The sequence below is a fragment of the Lemur catta genome, chromosome 6 (assembly GCF_020740605.2).
Source record: "Lemur catta isolate mLemCat1 chromosome 6, mLemCat1.pri, whole genome shotgun sequence".
Taxonomy (NCBI): domain Eukaryota; kingdom Metazoa; phylum Chordata; class Mammalia; order Primates; family Lemuridae; genus Lemur; species Lemur catta.
In genome coordinates, this window is record NC_059133.1 from 7,021,426 (window position 1) to 7,048,340 (window position 26,915).

The window sequence follows — 26,915 nt, forward strand, 5'->3', positions numbered from 1 at the left end:
CCTTCGAATGCTCTTTCAATTTCATGGGAGGGGAAAAGGGAGTCTTTTCTTTCAGGAAACGGACGCCTGTATCTTACTGAAGGGACCCAACACGCCTTCGGCAGCCCAGGCCTGGGTCGAAGAACCTGCGCGAAGAGCAGCGTTCCCGGAAGGTCTGAGCCGCCGGGCCGCAAGGCACTGAGGGACTCGTAGTCTCCCCTGGCGCTCGCCGCTAACCACCGCCCTGCGCTCTCCGCGAGAAAGAGCCAGAAGCCGAAAAGGGAGGGCGCGCAGGGAGCTGGCGGCGCTCGGACGCGGGGCGCCAAGGACGGGTAGTCTGAGGAGCGCGCCCCGCGGCGGCCCGCGCGGCGCCCTGGACTACAGCACCCGACAGGCAGCGCGTGCGTGCCGGGCCGGCCCTCCGGGGCCTCTGACAAATCAAATCAGAGGAAAGAAACTGCCGGCTTTCAAAATCCTCCTCCTCCGCCATCATTTGCTGCCGTGAGGGGAGCAGGTGGTGGGGGAGACGCGGGCGACGAGCAGCTCCCGCGAGCGGACAGACTGGAGGGCTGCGCATCTGGGCCGCCGGACCCGGAGGTGGCGACCCCGACCTGACCTGACCCGGACCCGAAATCAGCTCCCGCCCCGCCGGGCGGACGCGCGCGCTCGGGTCGCCGCACGCGACGGCGCCGCCTGTTTACGGTAGGGTCAGGGTCCTTCTTTCCCCGTCACCTGCCATGGTTAGGGGTGGGGACGCGGAGCGGCCCTGCACCTGGGCGAGGAAGGTGTGCGCCCCTGAGGGCCTTCTGCGCGCCCCCTCAGCCTCCTCCGCTGCGCCTTCAACGGCCGAGCGCGGAGGGGTGGCGGAGGGAGTGGGGGTGCTGGGCGGCGCTGGCCCTTTTCACAGGTGGGGAAACTGAGGCCTAGAGGGGGCGTCTGACTCCTCCGGGCCGCCCAACCTGCAGCTGCCAGCAGTGGCGTCTCATGTTAGCATCGATGTGAACTGGAGGCGGTGCTAGTCGGCCGAACGCCCCCGACGGGGGCTCTGGCGCTTCCCGCCTGTCATTGACGGCCTGTGTTCGCGCGTCCATCGCCCCCCGCCGCCGCCCCCCAACAGGTCCCCGCCCGCGGGGACCAGGGCCGGCGTCGCTGCCCCCGGGATCCGTGTGAGTCACCACTGACGCTTTGCAGGAGCGTGGATGTGCTCCTCAGGGAGTCTCTGACGCTGCTGCAGAGAAGGGAGAGGACGTTTCCGTATTAACCGTTTGTCTTTGCAATGCGGCTGACCCTTGCTGACCTTGGACAAATCATCTCTCTGTGCTCTGGTTTCTTAGTCTTTAAAGTGAGCGAGGGTGCGGGAGTTTATGCATCTCTGTCTGTCCTAGACTGAGGAATGGGCCCCCTTCCAGCTGAGAAGTTCTGAGTTCCTGGTCCGTCTGGAGCCCCACCACCACTATTCTAGCCTCAAATTGTCCCATCCCAGGACTTCAAGAGTTGGTGGGGTTTCTGGTTAGTTTTTATTCATTTTCATCCGGTCACTCTGTTGAGCATCTTCTAAATGTCAGGCCCCGTACAGATAGAGTGACGGTGTCAAAACATAGGTCAGATCACACCTCTTGTCTGCTAGAAACTCTACAGTGGCTCTCCTTGTCACTCACAGTGAAAGCCACAGTTCTTCAGATGGTCCTTGTTCACTCTCTTTTCTCATCTCTTACCTCTGTTTTTGTTTCCTGTCTGTGCTCCAGTCCCATTTCCCCCACAAGAGCCTTTCCATTTGCTGTTCCCTTTGCAGGAATGCTCTTCCCCCAGATGTCTGCATGGCCCAATCCCTCATATCCTTCAGGTCTTTATTTAATTGCTTCTTTCCTAATAATGTCCTCTCTAATCATTCTACTTTAAACTGCAACCTCCTCCAAAAGAAAACTACTGACCCCCTTCTCTATTTTTATCGCTGTCTAACACACTAAATATCTCATTTATAGCACATGCTTCAAGAGGACAGGATTATTGTTTCCTTTACTGGCGTTCTCCTGTCTAGCACATAGTAGTACTCAATAAATGTCTTGTCAAGTGAATAAGTGAAGGCCTTGCTCAGAATAATAATTCATGCTTATTGACAAAGACAAACAGATATAGACAAACCAGGGTGATAAGGGGTAAGATAAAGAGAAGGGATGGGAAGCTGGCTGGCTGAGCCCAGAGAAAGCCTGGGAGGTGTGGGAGGATGGGGGTTACCACAACCACATCTGAGGATGAGGGGATTGGGGGAGGAGGCCTTCTGGATAGCACCTTCTGGTTCTTCTTTTTTTATTATTATTATTAATTAATTAATTTATGTATTTATTTATTTATTGAGACAAAGTCTCGCTCTGTTGCTCGGGCTAGAGTGCCATGGCATCAGCCTAGCTCATAGCAACCTCAAACTCCTGGGCTGAAGTGATCCTTCTGTCTCAGCCTCCCAAGTAGCTGGGACTATAGGTGCCCGCCAGGATGCTCAGCTAATTTCTTATTTTTAGCAGAGACAGTCTCATTCTTGATCAGGTTAGTCTGGAACCCCTGACCTCAAGCAGTCCTCCTGCCTCTGCCTCGCAGAGTGCTAGGATTACAGGCACAAGCCACCGCACCCAGCTAGCACCTCCTACTTCTGTCCCCATATTACTCCTCCTTGGTTTCCCTTCATTCCCTTCATTTCCCCAAAGGGGAAATGGAGCTGTTCATTCTGTCATTGTGCTGAGCTCCAGGCTGGAAGCTACTTTTTCAGGCAACTCTGTCCCTGACCTATTGTGATGGTGGAGATGTCTGGTCTCCTAGCAACCCTGAGAGGCCACCATGGTCTGCCCAGTCTCCTGGCCAGGTTTGAAATCAGATGTGCAGTGGGCTGACCCCTGTGCCCCACCCCCAGAGCCATGCCAGTGTGGGCAGTGGGGCATTCCTTGGCATGGATGACCTGGATCCTGTAGCCATCTATGTCCTGTTTGAAGAATGGGACCCTCAGACAGAGAGTAGCCAAGATGATCAGGCGGGTGTGTGCTTGGGGTAGACTCTTTGTAGCGATTGGTTTGGGACTTGACTGCCATTCACTGGGTAGTCCAGAAAATGGGCAATTCACATGGTTTTGCTGGGTGTCCCAGCTGGGACAGTTTGGTAGAGGAGGATTTGTAGTAAGGTGGTAAATCTTTGTAGGCTAAAACATGACTTTTCTGCTTTCTTACTGTCTCCTCCACCTTTCTGGAACTGTTCTTTCTCCAACGCTGTTTTCATTTCTCCCAGTGGTTTAGTTCTGGGGTCTTCATAGCAAGGCGGGGAGGGGGTCAGGCTCCTGAGATAGCTGAAGTCCTACCCTGCCCATACTACCAGGGGCCCCAGGAGACTCTCTGTTTTTTTTTTTTTTTTTTTTTTTTGGAGAGTAAGGGAAAGGCTTTAATTATGTACAATTTCAATAAGAACCATGGCAGTTCTAAGTAGATTTAAAAGAAAAGTTGCTTAACATATTAATTACATGGAGAGTTTTCCTAATTGAAAAACCTTTAAGTCATGCTGGAAAGAAAGAACAAAATAAGGAATGATCTGCACAGTAGAGACCTCAAAGGCTGTACGCATGCCGGACACAGTTCTGGTGTAAAAGTCCACAGGGACAATTAGGAGGGCCCCCATTGGGGTGTCTCCGGCTCCTTCCAGGAAATCAGCTGGAGTGGGCCATGCTATGGGTGGCAAGCAAGACTGGGGTTCCTCTCCTTTCTGGGTTCCTCCATATTTCAAACCTTGGTTTTTAGCAGCTTCTGGGGACAGCCTGGGCTCCAGGAGGCAAAGTGCGTGTGTGTCTGTTCACCTCTGCAAGAGCTGGCCTCTTCTGGCTGGTTCAGGCCCCATTGGCTCCCACTGCCCCGTAGCATCTACCTCTTCTTGGGGTAAATGTAGCACCTTTGTGGTTTCAGCCATTGGCTCTGGAGCATGTGGGTCTTGACAGCATTTTTGTCCCTTCTTAACTCGGGGAACAGTTCCATGCCTGGTGTCAGCCCAGCGCAGCAGCCCACATGCATCATTGGCACTCACATTGCCGCAGAGCTGAGGGCATGGGCAGCAGTGGCAGCTCAGGACCTCAGAGTTATCGAGTGCCCAGGCCCAGGCTAGCTCTCGGTTCAGGCCCAGCGGCATGTGGGGCTCTGGACCGGCCTGACTCCAAGATGACTCTTCCAAGGTCGATGGATGGAACTCCATAGTTTTAGCCTCCTAAGGCTTGACCAGGCCAAGCCAAGTAGCTGGTCTAGGAAAGGGCCACTGACTCCGAGACTCCTCTCTCTTAACGCAACTTTGGCCTCCTCAATTTGCAGATCTCCAGGGGAGCCCACCATTGTGACTAACATGGCCTCCGAAGACATTGCCAAGCTGGCAGAGACACTGGCCAAAACCCAGGTGGCGGGGGGACAACTGAGTTTCAAGGGCAAGAGCCTCAAACTCAACACTGCGGAAGATGGTAAGTTCCTGGGTGTTCCTGCACTGGTTTGTTTAGGGGAAGAAAGGGAGTGTGGTGAACACTTACTAGTTCTTAGGTTCTTTTAGCTATGTTGTCTCCATTATTTGTCCTAGGAGCTCTGAGAGGTATCGCTGGGCCCATACTAACAATGACGCTCAGAGATCATTCACCCACGAGCTTCTCTGCTGCTCTGTGTGTTTGCAGTGGGCATCCCTTTGTGCATGGTCCCTTTATCTCTCAGAAGGAGGGGATAGTAGGTAATGAAGGGCCACAGTTAGCCGCAGTCCCAAGGTATAGCCCGTGATGTTTGACTTCAGATCTGGTGTTCTTCTTACCCCAGCTTTACCCCCATCATCCCAGGTGAGTCTGGGAGTATCTGCTGCCTGTCCCAGACCTGAGGCCCTTGTGGGGCTGCAGTAAAACAACAATCTAGGACCCTCTTGGGAGGTGCTGGTCTATGCAACTAGATGCCCCTGGGAGAGGGATGGATGCTTCTGTGTGTACAGGGGCTGGGACCACAGAGAACTGGGAACCAGAAAGCAGACCCTGTGTTTTCATCCCTGGCCAAGGCTTGGCTGGCACTGACCAACCCTGAATCCTCTAGCATCTAGCAGTGCAGGCACCCACATCAGTACTTGTAAGGCCTCTTGGGGTTCTGGCCCAACCAGGGAAACTGGTCTGGACTTGCCTGGTTGTCATGCTGTGCAGGCAGCCTTGCTCCCCGCCCCTGGGTCAGAGACTGCTGAGTCCTTGGGTTGCTGGGCGCGTGGTGACGTGCATTCCTGACATCTCTATAGGGCCTTAATGTGTATGGAGGTCCCCCCTGTGCTTTTGCTACTTTTGATCCTCACATCATTCCTGTGGGCGGTAGGTGAGAATGTTACTGTTTTATAAATGAGGGAAAAGGACTTAGGAGACTTAAGTAACTTGCCGGAGTTCACACATCTGGTAAATATCAGGGCCAGGATTTTAACAGAGGTCCAGCTAAATCCCTGTTCTGTGCTTCTGATTAGACATTGAGCTCAATTCAGTCAACATGGATTTGGTTTTAACACTGTGTCAGGCAAGGTTGTTAAGTGCCATACAAATAGTATCTCAGTTTATCTTCACAAAATCCCTTCAGATAGGTTTTATCTCCATTTTGCAGATTGGAAAATTGAGTCTTAGAGAGGTGATATGACTTGCCTAAAGGCATAGCTTTAAGTAGTGGAGCTGGGCAGGAGGATCCCTTGAGCCCAGGAGTTTGAGGTTATACTGAGCTATGATGATGCCACTGCACCGCAGCCTGGGCAACACAGTGAGACCCTGTCTCAAAAAAAAAAAAAAAAAGGCCATATGCTATATGATTCCATTTATATGACACTCTGGAAAAAGCAAAACTGTAGGAACAAAATTTCGATCAGAGGTTCACTGGGGATGAAGGGAGGGGACTGACTGCAAAGGGATATAAGGTACTTTTTGGGGTGATAGAAATGTGTTTTGTTCCTTGCTTGTAATGGTGGTTAATCAACTATGTGAAAAGTTGATCAAGCTATGTACTTAAAATGGTAAAAAAAAAATAAGTAGTGGAGCTGGGTTTGAACTCAGGTTTGTCTGGCTCTAAAATCTGTGCAGGGACTTCACTTCAATAGCACAGGTGAGACATGGTGTCTCCCATTTTGTAGGTCACCAGGGGTGCCCAGCTTATCCAGCCTGTAAGGAGCACCGAATCTGGAATAGGAATGAGGTACCCAGATAAGTAACAGCAGGCAAAATGTAAATGTACTCTAACAAAGCAGGTGAACACAAGGCTCTAGGAAGTAAGGCAAGAGAGGGATCACTCTTAGCTTCGGAGGGCCCAGGAAGTCACCATGGATGAGGTGGTATTTGAATTATCCTTAAAGGGTGATTTGAAGGAGAAATGGCACAGCAGGCAGGGAGAACCATGTGAGTGAGGCACAGGAGTTGAGACACACGGTGGGCTGGGGATAAAGGAAGTCAGCATCCTGTAGGGAGCCCAAGACACAAGCCCTCTCATGCTGCGCCACGGAGCCTGGAGGCCTGACTGTGGGCTCAGGAGACTGTTCTGGCTGGGAGTGAGCGGTATGCGAGGAGGCCACTGAACTGACGATTAGGACAAGGCCCCTTTTGCTCCCCAATAAGTCATTTAAGGACCAAAGAAAGGCCTTTCTGCTTTATGTGGCAGAGTAACAAACATCCCAAACTTCTTACTCTGAGGTAGTAGAGGCTGGAAAGGGAAAGTCCTATCATACAGCCTCATGACAATTGGTTATTCAGGGGTGACTGAGGCCCATCTCTGACCTATTATATGAGGAATGGTGTTTTGCATTTATGCAGAACTCTATTTGGGGCCAGGCGTGGCGGCTCACAACTGTAATCCTAGCATTCTGGGAATCAAGGCAGGAGGATTGCTTGAGGTCAGGAGTTCGAGACCAGACTCAGCAAGAGCGAGACCCCTTCTGTACTAAAAAATATTGAAAGAAATTAGCTGGACAACTAAAAATATAAAAAATTAGCTAGGTGGTGGTGCACACCTGTAGTCCCAGCTACTCTGGAGGCTGAGGCAGGAGGATCTCTTGAGCCCAGGTTGCTGTGAGCTAAGCTGACGCCACAGCACTTTAGCCCAACAGAGCAAGACTCTGTCTCAAAAAAACCAAAAAACTCTGTTTGGATTGAAAGCCAAGGGGAGAGGCAAGCCCACTTGTGACCCTCACTCCCTTCCAAGTCTGCTTTTCCCATTTTGGTGCATTTCCTTCCAAGCTTGGTCTGTGCTTGTGATTTTCTGAGATCATATTACGTACGTATCTGTGTACTTGTGTCACTCGCGCAGCATAAGTTAAGTCTCTCCTTGGGTCCTGGACTGTGTGAGCATTCCCTGGAGCAGCCTCTCCTCCTCACTGATCTGGCCAGTCCACAGATGTTGGATGGGGCTTCTTTTTGGAGTGACACTTCCAAAGGGCAGAGAGGTCATCTCAGCCCTTGCCCTGGGTGCCAGTTGCAGAGAAGGCTTAGGACACTGGGGCCCTGGAGATGCAGTTCCAGAGTGGTCACCCAAGAAGGTTGGGTCTGCTTTCCTGGGTGAGTTTAAGGGGTTACTCTGCTGGGGGCTGCATAAAAGCCATGGCTGTGCAGAGAATTGAGGGTTTGGGGAGGACCACATAGGCTCGCTCAGTTTTGGAAAATCAATCTGAAGCCTGGCTCTGCCATTTTCTCAGAACTCCTGAGCAGAGTTGGCTTCATTCCTTGACATCTCAGCTTCCCCTCCCAGAAAATAGGAGGTTCATACCTGTCTAACCTTTCTTGTCTTGAAATGAGAAATGGAAAATAAATGTCAGTCACCACTTTCTAGCTGTGTGTCCTTGGTAGGCATTTGCCTATCATCTCAGTCGCTCACTTTACTGAGTTGTAAAAACATATGTGATAGTGACTATGTTATTAAATGTGGTAGGGAATATATCAGTTAATGTATGTGAAGCGCACATGTTAGTGTTATGTTCTCGTCTCTGGGGGGATGTAGTGGTGAGCAAAGGCAGAGGGAATCCCTTTTCTCATGGACCTCATTAGGTCACAAGTGAGGAAGAATGGTATTAATAGAGTTACCATGTAGTGAGTAAGTAATCATTTAAACATGTGTAAAATTGTAGCAGCCTACACCTGAGAAATCCAGGGCATGCGATGCCTTTGGGAGTGGAGGTATTTGCTGGCTGGGGAGGTTAGGCAGGGGTTTTTGAGGCGGGAATACTGCAGTGCTGGGGACAGGGTGGTAGGTGTGCACGAAGGCTCTCCTCCACCTGCCACCTCCAGCAGCTTCTTAGGAAGCCCATTATGGGTTGTAAGTCCCAGCCTTTCTCAAGACTGCCTGTGACCTTCATAGCCAGAAGCTCAAGTTCAAATTTTATCTCCCATACCCATCCCTTTCTCTTCCCTACCACGTGACCCTGCTCCAACCTATGCCAGCCAGACTACATTTTTTTTTATTTCATGTAACTTGTTTTGTTTTGTTTTGTTCAGATTATAAAATTAATGCATGTTCATTAATTTTATAAAGTACAGAAACATTCAAAGAAGAAAAAAAAATATCCTCATTATCATATAGCCTAGGGATATAATTACTATTAATTTTGGTACATTTTCTTTCTAGTGCATTGTGGTTTTTTTTTCTTTCTAAACATAGCCGAGTTGTTTTTTAAAAAAAATTTGGATTATATTATGGATCCTTTAAAAGCTGCTTTATATATATATATATATATATATATATATATTTTTTTTTTTTTTTTTTTTTTTTTTTTTTTTTTTTTGAGACAGAGTCTCACTTTGTTGCCTGGGCTAGAGTGAGTGCCGTGGCGTCAGCCTAGTTCACAGCAACTTCAAACTCCTGGGCTCAAGCAATCCTCCTGCTTCAGCCTCCCGAGTAGCTGGGACTACAGGCATGTACCGCCACCATGCCCGGCTAATTTTTTGTATATATATTTTTAGTTGGCCAGATAATTTCTTTCTATTTTTAGTAGAGACGGGGTCTCGCTCAGGCTGGTCTCGAACTCCTGACCTCGAGCGATCCACCCGCCTCGGCCTCCCAGAGTGCTAGGATTACAGGCGTGAGCCACCACGCCCGGCCCTATATATATTTTTTGAGACAGAGTCAGGTAGAGTGCAGTGGCGTCATCATAGTTCACTGCAACCTCTGAGTCCTGGGCTCAAGTGATCCTCCTGCCTCAGCCTCCTGAATAGCTGGACTATAGGCAGAAGCCACCATGTGTGGCTAATTTTTTTTAGTTTTTTATAGAGCTGAGGTCTTGCTGTTGCCAAGGCTGATCTCGAACTCTTGGCCTCCCAAAGTGCTGGGATTACAGGCATAAGCCACTGCACCCAGCCTAATACATACATTTATAAAAGTGTGATCAGACCACACACTGTTGGATAACCTCATTTTTCACTTATCATGATAACGTGAATATTTTCCAAGTTGAAAAAACACCTGTGTCACCATTCATAATGGCATTTTGTAACTATTTATATAATATACCACAGTGAATTAACCTGTCCTCTCTCAGTGGATGTTTAGGTGGTTTGGAATTTTTCATCATAATGAAATGGTACAGTAATGAACAAACCCCCCCCCCACCTGAATCATTTAACAATGAGGGCCTTTGTGCCAGCGTGCCTGCCAGCCCTCTGACTGGCATGCTGTTTCCCTGATGGCCTGGTATGCAGCCCATGCTTGGAGGTGATACAAATACCACCCACGTGGTGAAGTCTTCTTTGCTCCAAGCAGCTAAGTTGCTCTTTTACCTTGGCTGCCAAGGGAAAAGATTTTATACATGCCTTGTTTTTTTTCTTATTTTCTAAATCTTATTATTTTTAAATCTACATTGGATACTCCTAATCAAATATACATGTCCATTAGTAAGAACTTCTGAGTTTGTAAAAATTTTTTTCAGGAAACCAAATATATGGCCAGGTGTCGTTGCTCATGCCTGTAATCCTAGCCCTCTGGGAAGCCGAGGCAGGAGGATTACTTGAGCTCAGGAGTTCAAGACCAACCTGAGCAAGAGCGAGACCCTGTCTCTCCTAAAAATAGAAAGAAATTAGCCAAAAAACTAAAAATAGAAAAAATTAGCCGGGCATGGTGGTGCGTGCCTGTAGTCCCAGGTACCTGGGAGGCTGAGGCAGGAGGATAGCTTGAGCCCAGGAGTTTGAGGTTGCTGTGAGCTAGGCTGACGCCATGGCACTCTAGCCCAGGCAAGAGAGTGAGACTCTGTTTAAAAAAAAAAAACAAATATACATGCCTTGTGTTAACACTGATCACTGATTACAGAGGAATTGTCTGTGTAGCTCTGTCCCCTGCTAGACTGTGAGCCAGTCTGTTTCTCCTATGTAAGCCAGGGCTCTGCATGTGGTAGGTGCACCGTAACTATTGAGTGACAAGGTGGTTGCTCAGCTCTCTCCTGTCTTAGCCGTTCATAACTCCCAAAGCCTAAGTTTCTGTTCTTTGGTCCCTGGCAGCTAAAGATGTGATTAAAGAGATTGAAGACTTTGATGGCTTGGAGGCTCTGCGCCTGGAGGGCAACACAGTGGGCGTCGAAGCAGCGAGGGTCATCGCCAAGGCCTTAGAGAAGAAGTCAGAGTTGAAGGTGAGATCTGCAGGGCTAGCGGGCTAGCAAGCCCAGGCTGCTTTGGACAAACTTCTGCTGACACCACCACAACCCTGACCTGTGTCCAGACCCTCAAGGTGCCCCTGTGCTGGGTTACAAGCATAAGCCACCATGCCCAGCCCCTAATACTTTCTTTACGTCAGCTAACTTTTATGTGATTTCAAAACAAACATCACTTCTATAAATGAAACACTGGCATCGCTTACAATAAAGGAAATAAAATGGTGTTATTGAATTCTAATTTGATGCTGTTGCCCCCTAAAGGCTCTGAGCCTAGGGCCTGCTATCCCTTTATTAAAAAGGCAAGTGGGCCAGAAATGGTGAGGGGGCAAGCCCACAGCCTCAGGCTGGCCGTCTTCTAGAAGTGGCCAGAGAGTTGAAAAGACACCTGAAAAAGAATAACTTCCTTGATGCTGAAGCCCAAGTTGTTTTTTGGTTTTTTAAATTTTTATTTTGCTTTACAGACAGGGTCTGTCGCCCAGGCTAGAGTGCAGTGGCATCATCATAGCTCACTGGAGCCTCAAACTCCTGGGCTCAAACCATCCTCCTGCCTTAGCCACCTGAGTAGCTGGGACTACAGGCATGCACCACCATGCCTATCAAGTCCCAGTCCCATATTATTTACTTTCATGTTCTCTGTTACCCAAAATTGCATCACATGTCCATCCAGAAGATTGGACAGATAGGAGTTTTCTTGACACTACTGCTGAGCCCCTCATGGCCCTTGGGGGCTGCTTGTCTTGAGGACAGGCCTCCAGGTCCCCTATCAGCTTCAGTCAAAATGGGTCCAGCTTTTTGCTGACAAAGCCCAAATTGAGAAGTCGCATACTGTTGGGGGAGTCTAAGTCACCAGGATGAAGTGCTGCCCACAGGGCTTCACTTTAGGCTGCCTCTGAGAGTCTTTCTCCAGATAACTCCTCTGTTCCTGCTCCTGCCACAGCGATGCCACTGGAGTGACATGTTCACGGGGAGGCTGCGGTCCGAGATCCCACCAGCCCTGGTAAGTGAACAAGCTTCTCACCTCCCCCAGGCACAGGGACCCCTCGGCAATTCCCAGGACTTTTTCTCATACCTTGTTCTTTCTGAACACTAAGATAACCCTGTGGGTGACTGAGAGGCTGACGTGGAAGCCAGGAAAGCCCGGCATGTGCCCTGTGTCCTGCCAGAGGTGTGGCTGGGCGCGTGGAGATAACGGGAGGGAGCCGCAGGGTGAGGACTTGGATGGGAGAATGTAGAGCTGAGACCAAGGGTCCCTGGGCTCCTGCTGAGCTGCGTGGTTTGGCTCACCGTGGATTTTACTGCCAATGTGACAAGATTGCCCTTGCTTTCCCGGTACCACCTCCCTGCACCCTGCAGTCCTGCCCCTCATGACCTCTGGCTGCACAAGTCGCTGTCCCTCTCTGGCCACTTTCTTTCTCCATATCACTCCTTTTGCTTTGGGTCCTGTCATCGGTGGCTTCCTTCTGCCTCCATGTCCCCTTTCCCCATTCTGGGGGCTCAGACTAGCTTGGGTCATGTTCCTGCCCTGAGTGCATGTGTGGAGGGGGTGTCATGCAGAATAGAACACGGCTTGCCTGAGCCTCTCAAGTGTACCTCTTGGCCTGGGGCCCGGCACCTGACAGCCCCTCAGGGTGCAGCATCTGGGGTGACAATCAGTGTGCTCATCGATGTCATCGAGTCCCTCACTATGGCTGTTCCAGGCCTCTTTCTCAGGCCTTCATTCATCTGGCCAGCATGGAGGTTCTAGAGATGCCGGTATGCCAACCCCACTTGTAAAGAGCTTCAGCCCAGCAGATACCTCGGGGTCACTGGGTGTGCAGGTCTGTACTAGTCCCGAGGGAGGCTCCCTATGGGGATTGAGGAAGCCCTCAGAGCAGGTGGAGGGCAAGTTGGTGAAGAGCAGGCAAGAACAGATGAGGCTAGGATTTAGAATGTGGGTTAAGTAAATTCATCTGGGTGGTTGTAAGTAAAGGATTTCAAGTTAAAAAAGAGGGTGAAGCAACTTTCCTTTACATACTTGCTGTGAGTCTCTCACTATGCAAGTTGTTTTACTTAAATGTTAGCGTTTAATTTCCTCGGGCTTTGAGAAGATATCTTTATCTCCTTATTCCCAGTGATGAGAATGAGTCTTAAGAGAGGGGGATAAGAGAACCTGGAGTTGGGATGGCATGAAGTGCAGGGAAGGTGGTGGAGGGCACAGTGTGTGAGACGCTTTGGCTGCTTGGGGCTGGAAGCCAGTCAGGGCCACATGGCCAGGGCTGGGCCTTCTGTGGGCAGGGTGGCAGAGAGCATCCTGCCTTCGTTATTGTGTGGCGGGAGAGCAGTGGACACTGCCTCTGGTACCATCTCATGGCCTGGGCGAGGGCACAGTGTCTCCCTTCCTGCATTCCTGTGCCCAGAAACCACCTGCCTAGCCTCAGTTCTGTCCCCAGTCTCTGTCAGAGCCACCTCTTTGGCTCTCTCTATTTTTCCTCGGGGGAAATGGGGCGTGTAGGTATCCCCAGCCCAGTAGGTTCCTAGGAACGCTCAGCACCCTCCTACCAAATCTGGTCTGCAGTTGTGGCTTGGAGATAGCCACCTCTGTCTGCCCAGTTGCCACCAGAAACCCTGGAGGCATTTGTGGTGCTTCCCTGTCCTCCCACACATCCAGGACCCCCCGCTGTCTGCAGGTCCCCCACTCTGTGACCGGACTCAGCCACACTGGCCAGGAGGCCCCGTCTCTGTTGCCTGTGTTGCTGCCTCACATGTCCCTCAGCCATCTCAAAGCCTGTTTTCTCAGGCTCAGGTTCACAGTTCTTGGCCCAGTGGTCAAGGTTCTAGAGATGCCCGTGCATCTTACCTAAGTTGACCCCTCACTTCCCTTCTAGCCAATGCCCATGCCTCAGCCTTTGTACAGTCCACTGGCTGCGCCCCAGGCACACAGCCTGCTGCATCGTGCTTATGTCTCTCTGCTCATGTTTTTCAGCTGCCTGAAATGTTTTTATATTCACTGGCTGATTCTCATCCAGACTGAGCTCAAATGCCACCTCCTATAGGGAGCCTTCCCAGACCACCCCATGCATGCACAAGCCCCACTTCCCGGCTGAGTTAGGAGCCCTCCACAGGGTTTCCAGTCTTGGGTGTATAATAAGGAAAAGTCTGTACTGGAATGGTCTGTCTGTGCCAGTTCCCCACTAGCCTGGGTGGCCCCTGAAGGCAGGGCTGGGCCTGGCGCAGAAGCAGCATCTGCTGGGCGTCTGAATCTGACATGAGCTCCCTCTGTGCCCAGATCTCTCTAGGGGAGGGACTCATCACAGCTGGGGCCCAGCTGGTGGAGCTGGATCTGAGTGACAACGCGTTCGGGCCCGATGGTGTGCAAGGCTTCGAGGCACTGCTCAAAAGCTCAGCCTGCTTCACCCTGCACGAGCTCAAGCTCAACAACTGTGGCATGGGCATCGGCGGTGGCAAGGTGGGTGTGGTGGCCCCTCTTTTCCCTCCCTGTTGAGTCCCCAGCTATATCCACGTCCGTCTGAAGTGTGTGCTTCAGCCCTCAGCCACCACTGTCTGGACGGTCAGCCCGTCATTTTCAAAAGGGAAAGGCCTCTAAAGCAGCAGCTGGCCAGTGGGGAGGAGTCCGAGAGGGTGGGGTTGCCAAGCAACCATCCCACATCCTTGTGTTAGCTTGGCAATGCGGAGTCAGTATTGCTGCATACCTGCTCCAACATGCTGGCTCTGCAGAACAGAGAGCTCGGGGCATCCTACACCTACTGTCCCTTCACAGCAGCTGGCAGGGCCAGGGCGAGGCCTGGCACATAGGCAGAGGAGGCAGCACAGAAAGGGGAACATGTTGCTCAAGGAGGCACAGTCACAGCCACCTTTATTCCTGGACAGGGCCTTGCCCAGAGTGCTGCCCCTGTCCTGCCAGCAAGTCATGCTGGTCAGGGAAGGATGGAGTTTCTTTGCTTCCGAGAACCTGCACCGAGGGAGACCAGCCCTGGTCTTTCTCTGCTAGGTCCATCCTGACTCCTTTAGACCCGGAGTTGAGAAACACTGGGTGCCAGTCTGCACCCCGCCCTCCACACTCACACATTCTCACCAAGGGGAGGAAAGGGCCGGACACAAACTCATAGCAATTGGGGCATGTTTTTGAAGCTGTGTCATATACATTGCCTTAACTTCCCCACCACACTGAAAGGTGGATGGTACCTTTCCCCTTTCCCACGTGAGTAAACTTGGGCTTGGAGAGGTGGAGTTGAGTGGGTCACAGAGTTAGTGTGGGACGATGTGGGTTCTGAGCCTTCACCCACAAGGCCCTGTTCAGAGTGGCACAGGGAGTTGTGAGGCCTACAGAGGCCCAGGCTGAGGAGCTGAGGGTGCGAGCAGGGGCAGGCTTTGTGCCTGTCTTAGCCGGCACCCCCTGGTCCAATGGGGCGGTAAGCTGTCCCTGTGTGCAGGTATCATAAAAATGTTGCATTGGCACAGAAGACAGGTACAGCCCAACCTAGACTGGGGGAAGGTGCTGGGAGAGCCGGAGACGCTTTCTTGCAGAACGCTTCACTCTTCCTTCCATCACCTCACCCCTGCCGCCCAGCAGTGCCGGGAAACAGGCTCAGTGAACTTCCCTGGGTGACCAGTGCTTGTCTGGCCTGCCCTACACTTGCAGTGGGATGACGTGGGGAATCAGAGTTTTGAAGCCCAGAGCCAGGAGTCCTCTCTGACAGACCTGCTCACTCTGGAGGCTTCTAGTGCCCTGCTGCCTCCCTCACCACTGATTGGCTTGGACCTCTGGGTACCGGCCTTGCTGACCTGCACCTCTTGGGAGCTCCAGGCAGCAGGATGTGAGTGTGTGACCAAGGCCTGCAGGTCCTTTAGAATCTGTTCCTTCCAGGCAGCATGTATTAAGTGAGGTCCATGTGCCATGGCAATGCGAGGGCCCAGAGGATCCAGAGGGAATAAGGTATGGCTCTGTGCTTGGGAACCCTCCAGACCTGAATCTGCTCCCACGCTGAACTGCAGGCGCTAAGGCTCTCACCGTGGTGGCCTCAGAGAGGAGCCAGGGGGAATGGGGATGAGCTAGCGCAGTTGGTTGCCCCCTCTGAGAAGATTCCTCAGAGGCTGGTCCACAGCAGAACTTTGATGCCTTTACCTTGAGCATATGTGTGACCCACCATTGCCACTGTGGGTTTGGGCAGGTGTCATCCAGGTAATCCTCAAGGCCAGCTGTGTACAGTCTCATGTCAGGAGTGAGACCAACCCACCTGCCATTCGCAGTGCTGTGTGACCTTGGCCAATTAATTTGCCTCTCTGTGCCTCAACATCCTCGTTTGTAAAGCAAGGCCGACACCACCTGTCAGGCTGGTTTTGAGGTTGAACCGAGAAAGCGCAAAAGTGCCTTGCTGAGAGCTCTCAGGACCCAGTGGGTGTTCTGTAAATGCTGTTTCTCTCCTACGTGCAGTTGCTTCTGAATCCTTTATGTCACATTTACTGTGGGCTGATTCCTGCCAGCTAGTCACATTTTTAAATGCCTATTGGGGTAACCAGAGTATAGGCCACCTACTGGCACTACACCAAGGACAGGCCAGGCTGGGTTTAGGTGAGCCTTGCTGTGCCTGGGCACGGCATGTAGCAGATGGGTGCATCTGGGCTGCTGTCGCCATGGCCAGCTCCCTTGGGCATTGTGGAGTGTGGAAGAGAAGCTGGAAGATGTGGTTTCTGGTTCAGAGTCTGCCACTTGCTTGGTGACCATAAGAAAATTTCTGTTCCTTTCAGAACCTGAGTTTCTTTAGCTCGAAAACGAGAATCGTGCCATTCCCACCTAGCAGAGGGCTTGTGACAGTGAAGTGAGCTGAGCAGGGAGCCCTCCCCTGGACCTGGCTTCTTGTCGGTCCGCTCAGTGTCATTCTTTCCCCTCCCTCAGTCTTCCTGTCTAAAGTGAAGCTAAACCCCACAGGCTAACACGTGTGACACACAAAGTAGTAGATGTACAAGCTGGACACATAAAGTGCTAGGCATGTGTACGGTGCGACCATTGTGCTATTAGCAGTTCTGTCCCTCTACCCTGCACTGGGGGGTGGTGTGGGATGTTGAGCAGTTCAGAGACAGTGGCCACCCTGCTGGGAGAGGGGCCTCCTGCCCATGGCCTGGGCCACCATCCTTTCTCCACAGATCCTGGCTGAGGCTCTGACTGAGTGTCACCAGAAATCTAGTGCCCAAGGCAAGCCGCTGGCCCTGAAGGTCTTTGTTGCTGGCAGAAACCGTTTGGAGAACGATGGAGCCACTGCCTTGGCAGAAGCTTTTGGGGTGAGTGGTTTCTGTCCATCCTGCCCCACCAGGCCCTGAGGCACACTTGGGTTAAGGGGTTGATAGTGGCGCTTAGCCTAGTAACCTGGGGAGAGTCGCTTTCCCTGTCTGAGCCCATTAGCTTATGCTAAAGTGGGCCAGAATTCCCATCGTGTGTGTCTGGGAAGGCACATGATCCGCCCCTCAGGTGTGTCATGGCAGGTGCCCATGAGGCTTTGGGCAGGGCAGGCTGCTCTGATCAGGGAGGGCCGTGTGCCAGGCACGGAGGAGGTGGTGTAAGATGGCAGGGGAGCTCATGGTAGCCTGGCATAGCCCCTAGGCGTGGGGCATGGAGAAGGAACGTTTCCAACTTCCTGAGACAGGGAGACAGGCAAGAGCAGCATCAGGGCTCTGGTACCAGACAAGGTAATCTCAGGTGACCTCCCCCTTCCGTGTCCCCCCCCCCACTCCTCTCCCCATTCTCTCAGGACACTGCTGAGTCCCCACTCACCGCCAGGAGAAGGCCACACCTGTCCCCCACAGGACTAGGAACTTTGGGATCTGTCGTCCTCTTAATTTAAATGTTTTCTTCAGCAAACAGTGTTCTAGCGGCATTGACCATGCTCAGGCCAGAGTGGCACCCACAGTGCTGCTGCATGGAGTGGCCTCCCTGCCACAGACGCTGCCTTTACAGGTGCCTCCCCCACCACAGTGGGCAGTGGATGTGGCAGAGACCTGCCTCATGTCTTGCTGGGCCCCTGGCTGCGGGACAGCTCCTGCCATCTGGGAGATAGAGGGGCACTAGTTGCTCTCCCTGGGTGCCCCCTTCCCTTGGCCTGCCGGCCACAGTGCACTGGGAATGGGGTGCACTGTGGTTGTGCTGACGTTCATACAGTGTCCTCTGGGGTGCTTAGAATGGGGTTCTTAAGCTGGAGTCTGTAGGATCCCCCAGTCTGTAGATAGAATTTAGGGGGTCTGTGGACGTGGCTGGGGGGAAAATTGCATCATTATCATCCCTGAGGTAGCTATATGTGGTATGACCTTCGATTATGAGTGTAGACCGTGAACCTCAGTAGCATTAGAAATTCCTATACTTTGTCACCAGTGGAAACCACAGATGGTTCATATCAAGTTATAGTTGTTGCGGATTGCAGATATATAGAAATATTTGTTTCTTACCAGGTCAAAGTCATACTAATAGTAGACCTGCCCCTAGATCTTGCTATTCAGTGCATTAATGAAGTTCGTACCTTACTACAGCGCACATTTGGGGTATTTTTGTAAGTGTTTTGACAGTTGTTCCAATAGAATTGATTTCCTTTGTAATTCTGTATAATATATCTCAAAATTTAAAAACATTTTTCTGAGGTGGGGGCCCAGAGCTTTACCAGACTGCCCAAAATGCCCATGGCACAGAAAACTAAGAAGCCTTGACTCGGAATGTACCTAGGTTGTCCTGTATTTATTTGTAAGCCCCTCCAATCCCCAATGCTGTGTGGAGTACCCGGGGACAGCAGGGAGGTGCCCTGGCCAGGGCTGTGGTCAACCCTGGGTGGCAGTGGAGCCTGGCACACGGCCTAACCTCGAGAGCTCAAGCTGGTGCAGACGAGAATGTGCTTCGGTACTCCAGGGTAGGGGACACCATGATAAGGAGGGACCAGGGGCTCCAGGGGCACAGGGGAGCCCTGGACTTTGCTGGAGAAATCCAGGAAGCTGTCCTGGAGGAGGAAGTGTCCAAAATGAGAGCTGTAGAATGCATGTGAGTTAGCTTATGAAGAAAATGCTGACAAATAAGGAGACAAAATGTTCCAGATAGAGGGAATAAGGTGTCAAAAGACTAGGATAAAAAAGGACCAGATGGCTTAGGGAATAATACACTCCTCACCCCTGAAATAGGATGTGGCATGTGAAGTGCCGGTTACGTTGTGGAGCTAGAGTAGGAGGGCCCTGAGCAGGAAAGGTCAAGTGGAGCTGCATCATCCAGAGAAGGGCTGTGACTAAGTACCCGCCAGAGCCCAGGGGTCCCACAGTGCAGAGGACACCAGACTAAGGTGTCCTCTAGGCCTCCTACTTCAGAGCTGTGTCACTCTGGGCAAGTCAGTTAGCCTCTCTGATCCCTAGTCATGGGTGGATCATATCCCACGTGGGGCTCCCTCCTGAGGTGGTGGGGAGGACCACATGCAGCCATGCCCAAGAGCATGCTTGGCAGTTTATGCCCAAGAGTCCCACAGACAAGCTGTGCTGACAGCAGCCCCTCCCTGTGTCTGGTGTGTGGCATTGCTCTCCTGCCTGCTGGATGTCAACTGGCACCTGGGGGCCCATCTCTCCACTCTCTGTGCTGCCCCTGCAGGTCATTGGGACTCTGGAGGAGGTCCACATGCCGCAGAATGGGATCAATCACCCTGGTGTCACTGCCCTGGCTCACGCTTTCGCCATCAACCCCCTGCTACGAGTCATCAACCTGAATGACAACACCTTCACTGAGAAGGGTGCGGTGGCCATGGCTGAGGTGAGGCGAGTGTGGTGGGGCCACACCAGGCCCCAGTGTACAGTCTGGCTGCTGCCTTTGCAGTGGACCTTTGAGCCTTCGTTAGCAGGTGATTGCTCTGCCCCCACCTCCCTGCCCACCTGCGGTGTACCTCACGGGTCCAGCTCATTTGAACAGTCGTCAGCAGGGTCACATGTCATGAGGTGACCTGTGCCCTTGTGGGGCACCTCTGAGTGTTCGTGCTGCCTTCATCCTGAGCTGCCTCTGTGCAGCCGCAGCGATTGGGGTGGTTTGGTTCTCAGGTTGCACAGGAGAAGGCTGCTCCTCCATCTGTTTTCCTCATGGATTTGTTCAGCAACAGTATTTTGTTTTGTTTCTTTACTTCCTTTTTTTTTTAGAGATGGCATCTCGCTGTGTTGTCCAGGGTGCTCTTGAACTCCTGGGCTCAAAGAGCCCTCCTGCCTCTGCCTCCTTAGTAGCTGGGACTACAGGTGTGAACCACTGCCAGGCCCAGCAGCTGTTTTTGAGCCCCTGTTTAGTGCCCAGCTTTGTAGCAAGTGCAGACCCACAGGGTTGACAAACCCTACCTAGCACTTAGGGAGGCTGAGGCAAGAGGATTGCTTGAACCCAGGAGTTTGAGACCAGCCTGAGCAACGTAATGAGACCTCATCTCTACAAAAAATAAAAAAATTAGCCGGGCGTGGTGGCGCATACCTGCAGTCCTAGCTGCTCAGGAGGCTGAGGCAGGAGGCTCACTTGAGCTTGGGGTTTGAGGTTGCAGTGAGCTGTGATGACACCACTGCTCTCATGTCTGAGCAACAGAGCAAGACCCTGTTTCAAAAAAAGCCCCTGCAAAAACCCTGCCTTTAAGGAGACCCTAGTGCAAGAAGGGAAGGGAGCCACTGATCAGCGATGGAGTTCTGAGCACAGTGGCTGCTCAGCTGCCTGGGTGCTGGGACACTGCGGCCCAACACAAGGCCAGTCCTGCCACTGTAGGTGTTAGGAGATGTGTAGGTTCTTGGAAGAGGTCACATTTTGGCTAAGTTGTACAGGACAAGTAGACTTTCTGAACAATGAGGCTGGGGAAGGGTGTTTTGGGCACAGCGATCCACAGCAGGTGGAAGGCCTAGATACTCGGAACAGGAGCCTTGCTTGGTTGGTCCTGGTTTGAAATGACCAGGGCTCAAGGTGTGTTTGGTGGTTGAAGGAGATGAAGAGAGGGAGGGAGGCAGGCCTCTGCAGGCTTGCTGACTCTCTGACACTTTCTCCCATGGGTAACTGGGAGCCCTGGGGGGTTTCAAGTTGTGTGTGATGTGATTAGATTTGTACTTCAGGAACTGTTCTGGCTGCAGCATAAGGAATAGGGTGGAGGGGGTTTAGCCTGGGGCCCGGAGGCCAACAAGAAGGTGACAGGAGAGCTGATCAGGTGTGGAGGAGGCCAGACTGGGGTACACAAGAGGACAGTGTGTGGTGACTGGTGTGGGGTGTGATGTTGCTGGGAGTTGCTGAGGGCTGGGGTGAGGCTTGCACCCTCACTCTGGATTCTTGCTTCCTCTTTGCAGACCCTGAAGACCTTGAGGCAGGTGGAGGTGATCAATTTCGGGGACTGCCTGGTGCGCTCCAAGGGTGCTGTTGCCATTGCAGATGCCATCCGTGGGGGCCTGCCCAAGCTGAAGGTGCCAGCCTTGGTGCCTGACACTCTCCCTCTGGGGTCTGGGCTTCTCCCCGACGCAGGGGTAGTAGGCTGTGGGGGAGGCAGGGGTCTGAAGGCAGGCGGGCCTGGGGCCTCATCCCAGTTCCACCACTTCTTGCCTGGGATTTTGTGCAAGTCTCCTCACCTCTCCCAGCCACGGTTTCTTTATAAAATGGGAAGGCATGGTGTACGTTATTAGGGTATAATTTAAGTGAACAGAAGGGAGTAGTGTACATTGTTACAGTGGAAGTGAATATACGTAGCAGTCAGCATACCATTGGGTATGTGGTATCATGTTATATTTATCGTAGAGTTATTTTTCCTGCCCCTTCGGCCCCATCTGGAAGACAGAGCTCACCTTATCCTCACTTGGGGAAACCAAGGCTTGAGAGCAGGTAGGACCTGGTCTCCTGCTGTCTGCCCGCTTCCACCCTTTCTTGTTACTTTTAGGAGCTGAACTTGTCATTCTGTGAGATCAAGAGAGATGCTGCCCTGGCTGTCGCCGAGGCCATGGCGGACAAGGCTGAGCTGGAGAAGCTGGACCTCAACGGTAGTCGGGGCGGGTGGCCCCAGCACAGGTCTGCTGGACTGGCCCTGCCAGCCTGTCCTGACCACTCTGCCCTCTCCTTGAGCAGGCAACACCCTAGGAGAAGAAGGCTGTGAACAGCTTCAGGAAGTGCTGGACGGCTTCAACATGGCCAAGGTGCTGGCATCCCTCAGGTAGGGAACTTCAGGTGAATGACCCAAGAGATCAAGGGTCAGGCCATTCCTTCATCTGTTTCTACATTTATTCAAAAAACATTGGTTGAGCTCCTGTTATGTACCAGACAAGCCTGTACTGGGCATTATGGGTATAAAGATGAGAAGGCAAGGTTTCTGGCTTGTGGGAATATGGCAGAACGATTAAGTTGTGTGTATTCAACAAAGGAGCACACACGGGGCTGAGTGTGGCTGCGCTCTAGAATGGGTGAGTTTCTGGAGGTTTCTGAAGGGACGACACTAGATCTGATCCTGACATGGTGGGAGCTGCACATACAGAGGGACAGTGAGGCCAGGGCAGGTTGGGGGTGGGAGGTGCAGGCACCTAGAAGGGGATGTGCTCAGGATTATTCTTAAGTCTGGCTCTAGCAAGGAAGAGAGAGATGCGAGAGAATGTGGATTCTGGGGTTTGCGGAGCCCATTGGAGGTGAGGGTGAGGCCGCGGGGGAGCTGCCTTCACCTTCTGGATCAGTTGGTTTGGGCCTCCAGCATCTGGCTCCCTCTGCCCCTGTCATCTCCAAGTCTTCATTTGTGTGCCAGATGCTCAGTCTACCTCCTCAGGGCTGGGCCCTGGGCTGCTGCTGGGCACTGGGGACTCAAAGGGCCACGGTGCGGGGAAGTAGAATAGCCTTCCTGTGGCAGCAGGGACACCCCTGCACCTGTAGTCAGCCACATGTGGTGGCCCTGCCCCAGCATCAGAGCCTGGGCAGTAGTCCTGCCGAGCTGTGGGCCCCAGCTGTGATAGAGCTTTCTTCCTTTTCTCTGTCTTCCTCTGGGACTGGGGGAACCTTTGGGACGGGACGAGATTCAGTTATTCTGTGTCTGCATCGTGGGCTTCCTGGGTGATGACAAATGGGGAATGTGCTCCCCGGTGATCATCTGCTCCTGCTCTGGGAGCAGGGGCTCCGCCCAGGGTCCCCTTACCTGGCTGGGGTCGCCAGGCTCACGGAGCCAGGCCTCTGGGCCAGCGGCTGCTGGGTGGGGAGGGTCTGCTTTAGCCAGCTCCTCTCTGCAGTGATGACGAGGACGAGGAGGAGGAGGAAGGAGATGAGGAAGAGGAGGGAGATGAGGAAGAGGAGGAGGAGGAAGAGGAGGAAGAGGAGGAGGAGGAAGAGGAAGAGGAGGAGGAAGAACCACAACAGAGAGGGCAGGGAGAAGAGTCAGCCACGCCTTCAAGGAAGATTCTGGACCCTAATGGTGGGGTGAGTGCCTGGCCATCTGCCAGGATCAGAGCCCTGGTCGCATGAATGGATCCAGAGGTGTTTTCATGGGGGTGTCGGTCCACTTGGGTACAGTAGCCATAGATGTTTTTTGATTGCAGGATATTAAATAAAAAAGCAAATCATCCCAATATAGCAATATTTGCCTATATTTCTATTTATCCCAATATATTATAGATATGTTTATTCATTTATAAATTATGAGATGATTATAACATATATAATGCTGTTGTATTATGTATTATGTATTAATGTATTATAAAACATACATAAATATTTCTAAAACAATTGAGTAAAAAAAAGCATAAATTGAAATTCTGAATTTTTTTCCCCACCCACCAGGGGATTATTTTGGTGACCCTTAGGGACTGCCCCGCAGTCCTGAGATTGTGGTTAGGACTGTGCTATCCCTTGCCTGTGATGTCCCTTTTTTTTTTTTTTTTGAGACAGAGTCTTATTCTGTCACCCTGGGTAGAGTGCCGTGGCATCAGCCTAGCTCACAGCAACCTCAAACTCCTAGGCTCAAGCGATCCTCCTGCCTCAGCCTCGCGAGTCGCTGGGACTATAGGCATGTGCATCACCACACCCAGCCAATTTTTTCTATTTTCTATTTTAGTAGAGACGGGGTCTCGCTCTTGCTCAGGCTGGTCTCCAACTCCTGAGTTTAATCGATCCTCCCTCCCACCTTGGCCTCCCAGAGTGCTAGGATTACAGGCATTAGCCACCGCGCCTGGCCCACTAGGCATAATCTTAATATTAAGTTTTTCTCTAGGCACCTCTGGGGCTTGCTAGCAGTGCTTACGCAGGCTGGACTCTAGGTCTGGTGGGGCCTGCTTTAGGCCCCACGTGCCTCTTGAGTCATTTCTGGGGCACCGCATATCATGGTAAGGATCCACTTGGCTGTAGTGAGTCCCAGGGAGGTGGCTTGCCCCCCACCCCAAAGGCTTCTGGACCAGGAGCCAGCCAGGGCGAGCATCTACGGGTGACTGAGAGAGGTGGTAACTGCAGCTGAGTGGGAGGAAGAATTCTAGACTATGAGCCTGGGCTGGCTAGAGTGAGATGGATGGTGCTGGGTGTGGGGATGGGTACAGCCTGGGCAAGGAATCTGGGGTCTGGAATTCTACAGAGCCCCTGTGCCACCGTTCTCAGGAACCAGCTCCTGTGCTGTCCTCCCCGCCTCCTGCAGACGTCTCCACTTTCCTGGCTTTCCCCTCTCCAGAGAAGCTGCTGCGTCTTGGGCCCAAGAGCTCCATGCTGATAGCCCAGCAGGTAATAGCAGCACTTCCCGAATCCCACCTAAATTGCCAGAGAAAAGGGATGATCAGAGCTCAGGGGATTGGGAGGCGATGTTGGCAACTGAGGGTGGGGAGGCTTGGCCTGCCACTATCGTCTTTTTTTAATATAAACACGTAAATGAGGGTGTCCGGTATATTTGTCAACCTCTGGGGGTTACAGATGCTCCCACTGGGAGTACACTTGGCTCCAGGTGGTGCAGCCTGCCACTTCCCAGTGGTGACTGGAGTTAGGGAGTTTTCTCAAGACTCTTGTGTGTGCACTCCCATACCTCGGCTTCTCTCTGTGTGTTCTGTCTGCCTGGCTGCTTCTAGAACAATTCTGCTGCCCAGGGCCTCTTTGGAGGTCACATGCTTATTGCAGGGAAGCTGCCCTTGCTCCAGCCTCACTTGTTGGTTGGTTGGTTCACTCATGTAGAGATGATTATCGAGTGCCTGTTTTCTGACAGGCACTATACTTGGGCATGATTTTATTTAACCTTTATGGCAATCCAAACGTAGACCCTGTTACTCTTATTTTATAGATAAGAAAATTGGGGCTCAGAGTGGTTACTCTCAGAGTTGGCTTGACATTTGGCTGATTTCTTTTTGATGTTTTATCTGGTTTTGTTTGTTTGTTTGTTTTTGAGATGATCTTGCTCTGTTACCTGAGCTGGAGTGCAGTGGCGTGATCATAGCTCACAGCAACCTCAAACTCCTGGGCTCAAGCAATCCTCCTGCCTCAGCCTCCTGAATAGCTGGGACTACAGGTGCATAGCACCACACTCGGCTGATTTTTAAAATTTTTTTAGAGATGGGGTCTTGATATGTTGCCTAGGCTAGTCTTGCACTCGTGGCCTCAATTGATCCTCCTGCCTCAGCCTCCCAAAGTGCTGGGATTATAGGCGTGAGCCATTGTGCCCTGCCTGAATTCTTTTAACATGATAAATGGAATTATACAAGCCTTTTTGCATCCTCTCATTTTCCTTTAACACCATGCATCATTTGCCTGAGTCAATAAAACTCTTCTCATGCCCTTTGTTCCAGAGAGTGGACATAGCACTTAAAAGTGAGCCACTGTTTCTGGACATTGGTTTTTTTCCCCATTTTGCCTGTCGTTGGGTGAGATCAGCTTCCTTGCATGCGAGTATTGCCTGCATCCTGGATTGTTTCTTTAGGTTTGATTATGAGACGGTACCACCAGGTCTCAGGGGTGATTGTCAGTGCTCCTTCATTCCCACTGTGCTGCCTGGTCCAAGCTAGACTCTGAGGGATGAGGTGGGGCCTGTCCTCGCCCTCCAGGGGCCCAAGGCCTCTTGCCTGCAGCAGGACCCAGGCACATCACCTCGTGGCAAAGGCCTGGGGTCTGGCCCCGTGTGACCCACCGTCATCTCTTGTGTCCTCAGACTGACACATCTGACCCGGAAAAGGTGGTCTCTGCCTTCCTAAAGGTGTCATCTGTGTTTAAGGACGAAGCCACAGTGAGGACAGCAGTGCAGGATGCAGTAGGTAACATGGGCTGGGTGGGGCCCGGGCGGCTCATTCCCCCTTGACACTCGTTGGCCCCAGATGACATCTGTGGTTACTGTAGCCCCTTTGCTCTGACACTTATGTAGGGACTGCTCCTTGGCCACTCTGACCTATTCTTGTCAGCTTCCTGCCATGGAGCATCTTGGGTGCCCTCCTGTCTGTTTTTGCACCTGGGAAACAGGCCATTCCCAGAGCCGCACAGCATTTGCGGTTAGAACTCGGGCCAGGTGGCGTCCGGTGCAGGTGCCCACGCTGTGTATGAAACCAGATAGTCATCCACAAGGCCCAGCGGTTCCAGTCCTGTCAGGAGGAGGGGAGTGAGAGGTGGGCCTTTGTCCCCACCCCGGAGCCTCTGTACTTGTGGCCTGCTCCACCTGGAAGTTCCCTGCCCAGAAGACACCTGCTGTCCCCATATCATCCAATATGTTCCTGGGACTACCTCCCTCAGTCCTGTCATGTCCCTCTCCCCACGCTTTTCTCAGTTTCCTCCATTCCAGTACCTGTCACCTTCCACCTTGTCACCATTTGCTTATCTGAGCCTGTAACTAACTGTGGGCCAAATTTGCCAGACAGAGGCGAGGAAGGGCCCTACGGGCAAGGGGCACAGCCCACGAGAAAGGAGAGGAGAGATCTGTGTGGTGCTTCCTCCTGGACTGGTGCTTTGTGGGTAACACTGAAGCAGGGGGTAGGGACAGTTCAGTGAGAAGTGGGGCTGGGAAGCAGGTGAGGGCTGGACGGGGGTCTGCTCCTGAGAGCCCACCTATGGGCATTTGTAGGAACAAGTTGCCTGAGTTCTATTTCCCAATACAGCCTAGCACAGTCCACACAGGTCGCCTCGTCTCCCTAAAACACCTGAAACCTCCCCCACGGGTGGTCTGCCTCACTAAGTCTCCACCCCTCTCTTCGAGGTCGGCACAGTGGGTATCGTCCCCACGCCCATTTTATATGTGAGGCCAGGATGGGGAAGGGCCAGAGTATCACAGCCAGTAAATGGATGGGGCTCATCCCCTGGTGCCAGCTGTCCCCTCACTCTGGTGCCTGTGTCCCCGTTGTCCCTCCTGTGTTCACCTCGTGGTCAGAGCGGGGAGGCA

General features: G+C 52.2%; 1 protein-coding gene across 2 annotated transcripts in view; it reads left to right on the forward strand.

The window, feature by feature from the left end:
• The first annotated feature begins 487 nt into the window (after window positions 1-487).
• RANGAP1 (Ran GTPase activating protein 1) overlaps window positions 488-26,915 on the forward strand; it is a 29,992-nt gene continuing 3,564 nt past the window's right edge. The window contains exons 1-13 of one of the 2 annotated variants that reach the window (XM_045554824.1): window positions 488-681; window positions 4,311-4,453; window positions 10,457-10,584; window positions 11,546-11,605; window positions 13,874-14,053; window positions 16,750-16,884; window positions 19,214-19,372; window positions 20,914-21,027; window positions 21,495-21,594; window positions 21,680-21,764; window positions 22,819-23,005; window positions 24,173-24,292; window positions 25,701-25,803. In XM_045554824.1, coding sequence (XP_045410780.1) covers window positions 4,342-4,453; window positions 10,457-10,584; window positions 11,546-11,605; window positions 13,874-14,053; window positions 16,750-16,884; window positions 19,214-19,372; window positions 20,914-21,027; window positions 21,495-21,594; window positions 21,680-21,764; window positions 22,819-23,005; window positions 24,173-24,292; window positions 25,701-25,803 — 1,483 coding nt within the window. In that variant the 5' untranslated portion in view covers window positions 488-681; window positions 4,311-4,341. Of the gene's footprint in view, window positions 682-1,335; window positions 1,489-4,310; window positions 4,454-10,456; window positions 10,585-11,545; window positions 11,606-13,873; window positions 14,054-16,749; window positions 16,885-19,213; window positions 19,373-20,913; window positions 21,028-21,494; window positions 21,595-21,679; window positions 21,765-22,818; window positions 23,006-24,172; window positions 24,293-25,700; window positions 25,804-26,915 lie in introns of those variants that run through there. The other variant, XM_045554823.1, reaches the window with a different exon arrangement.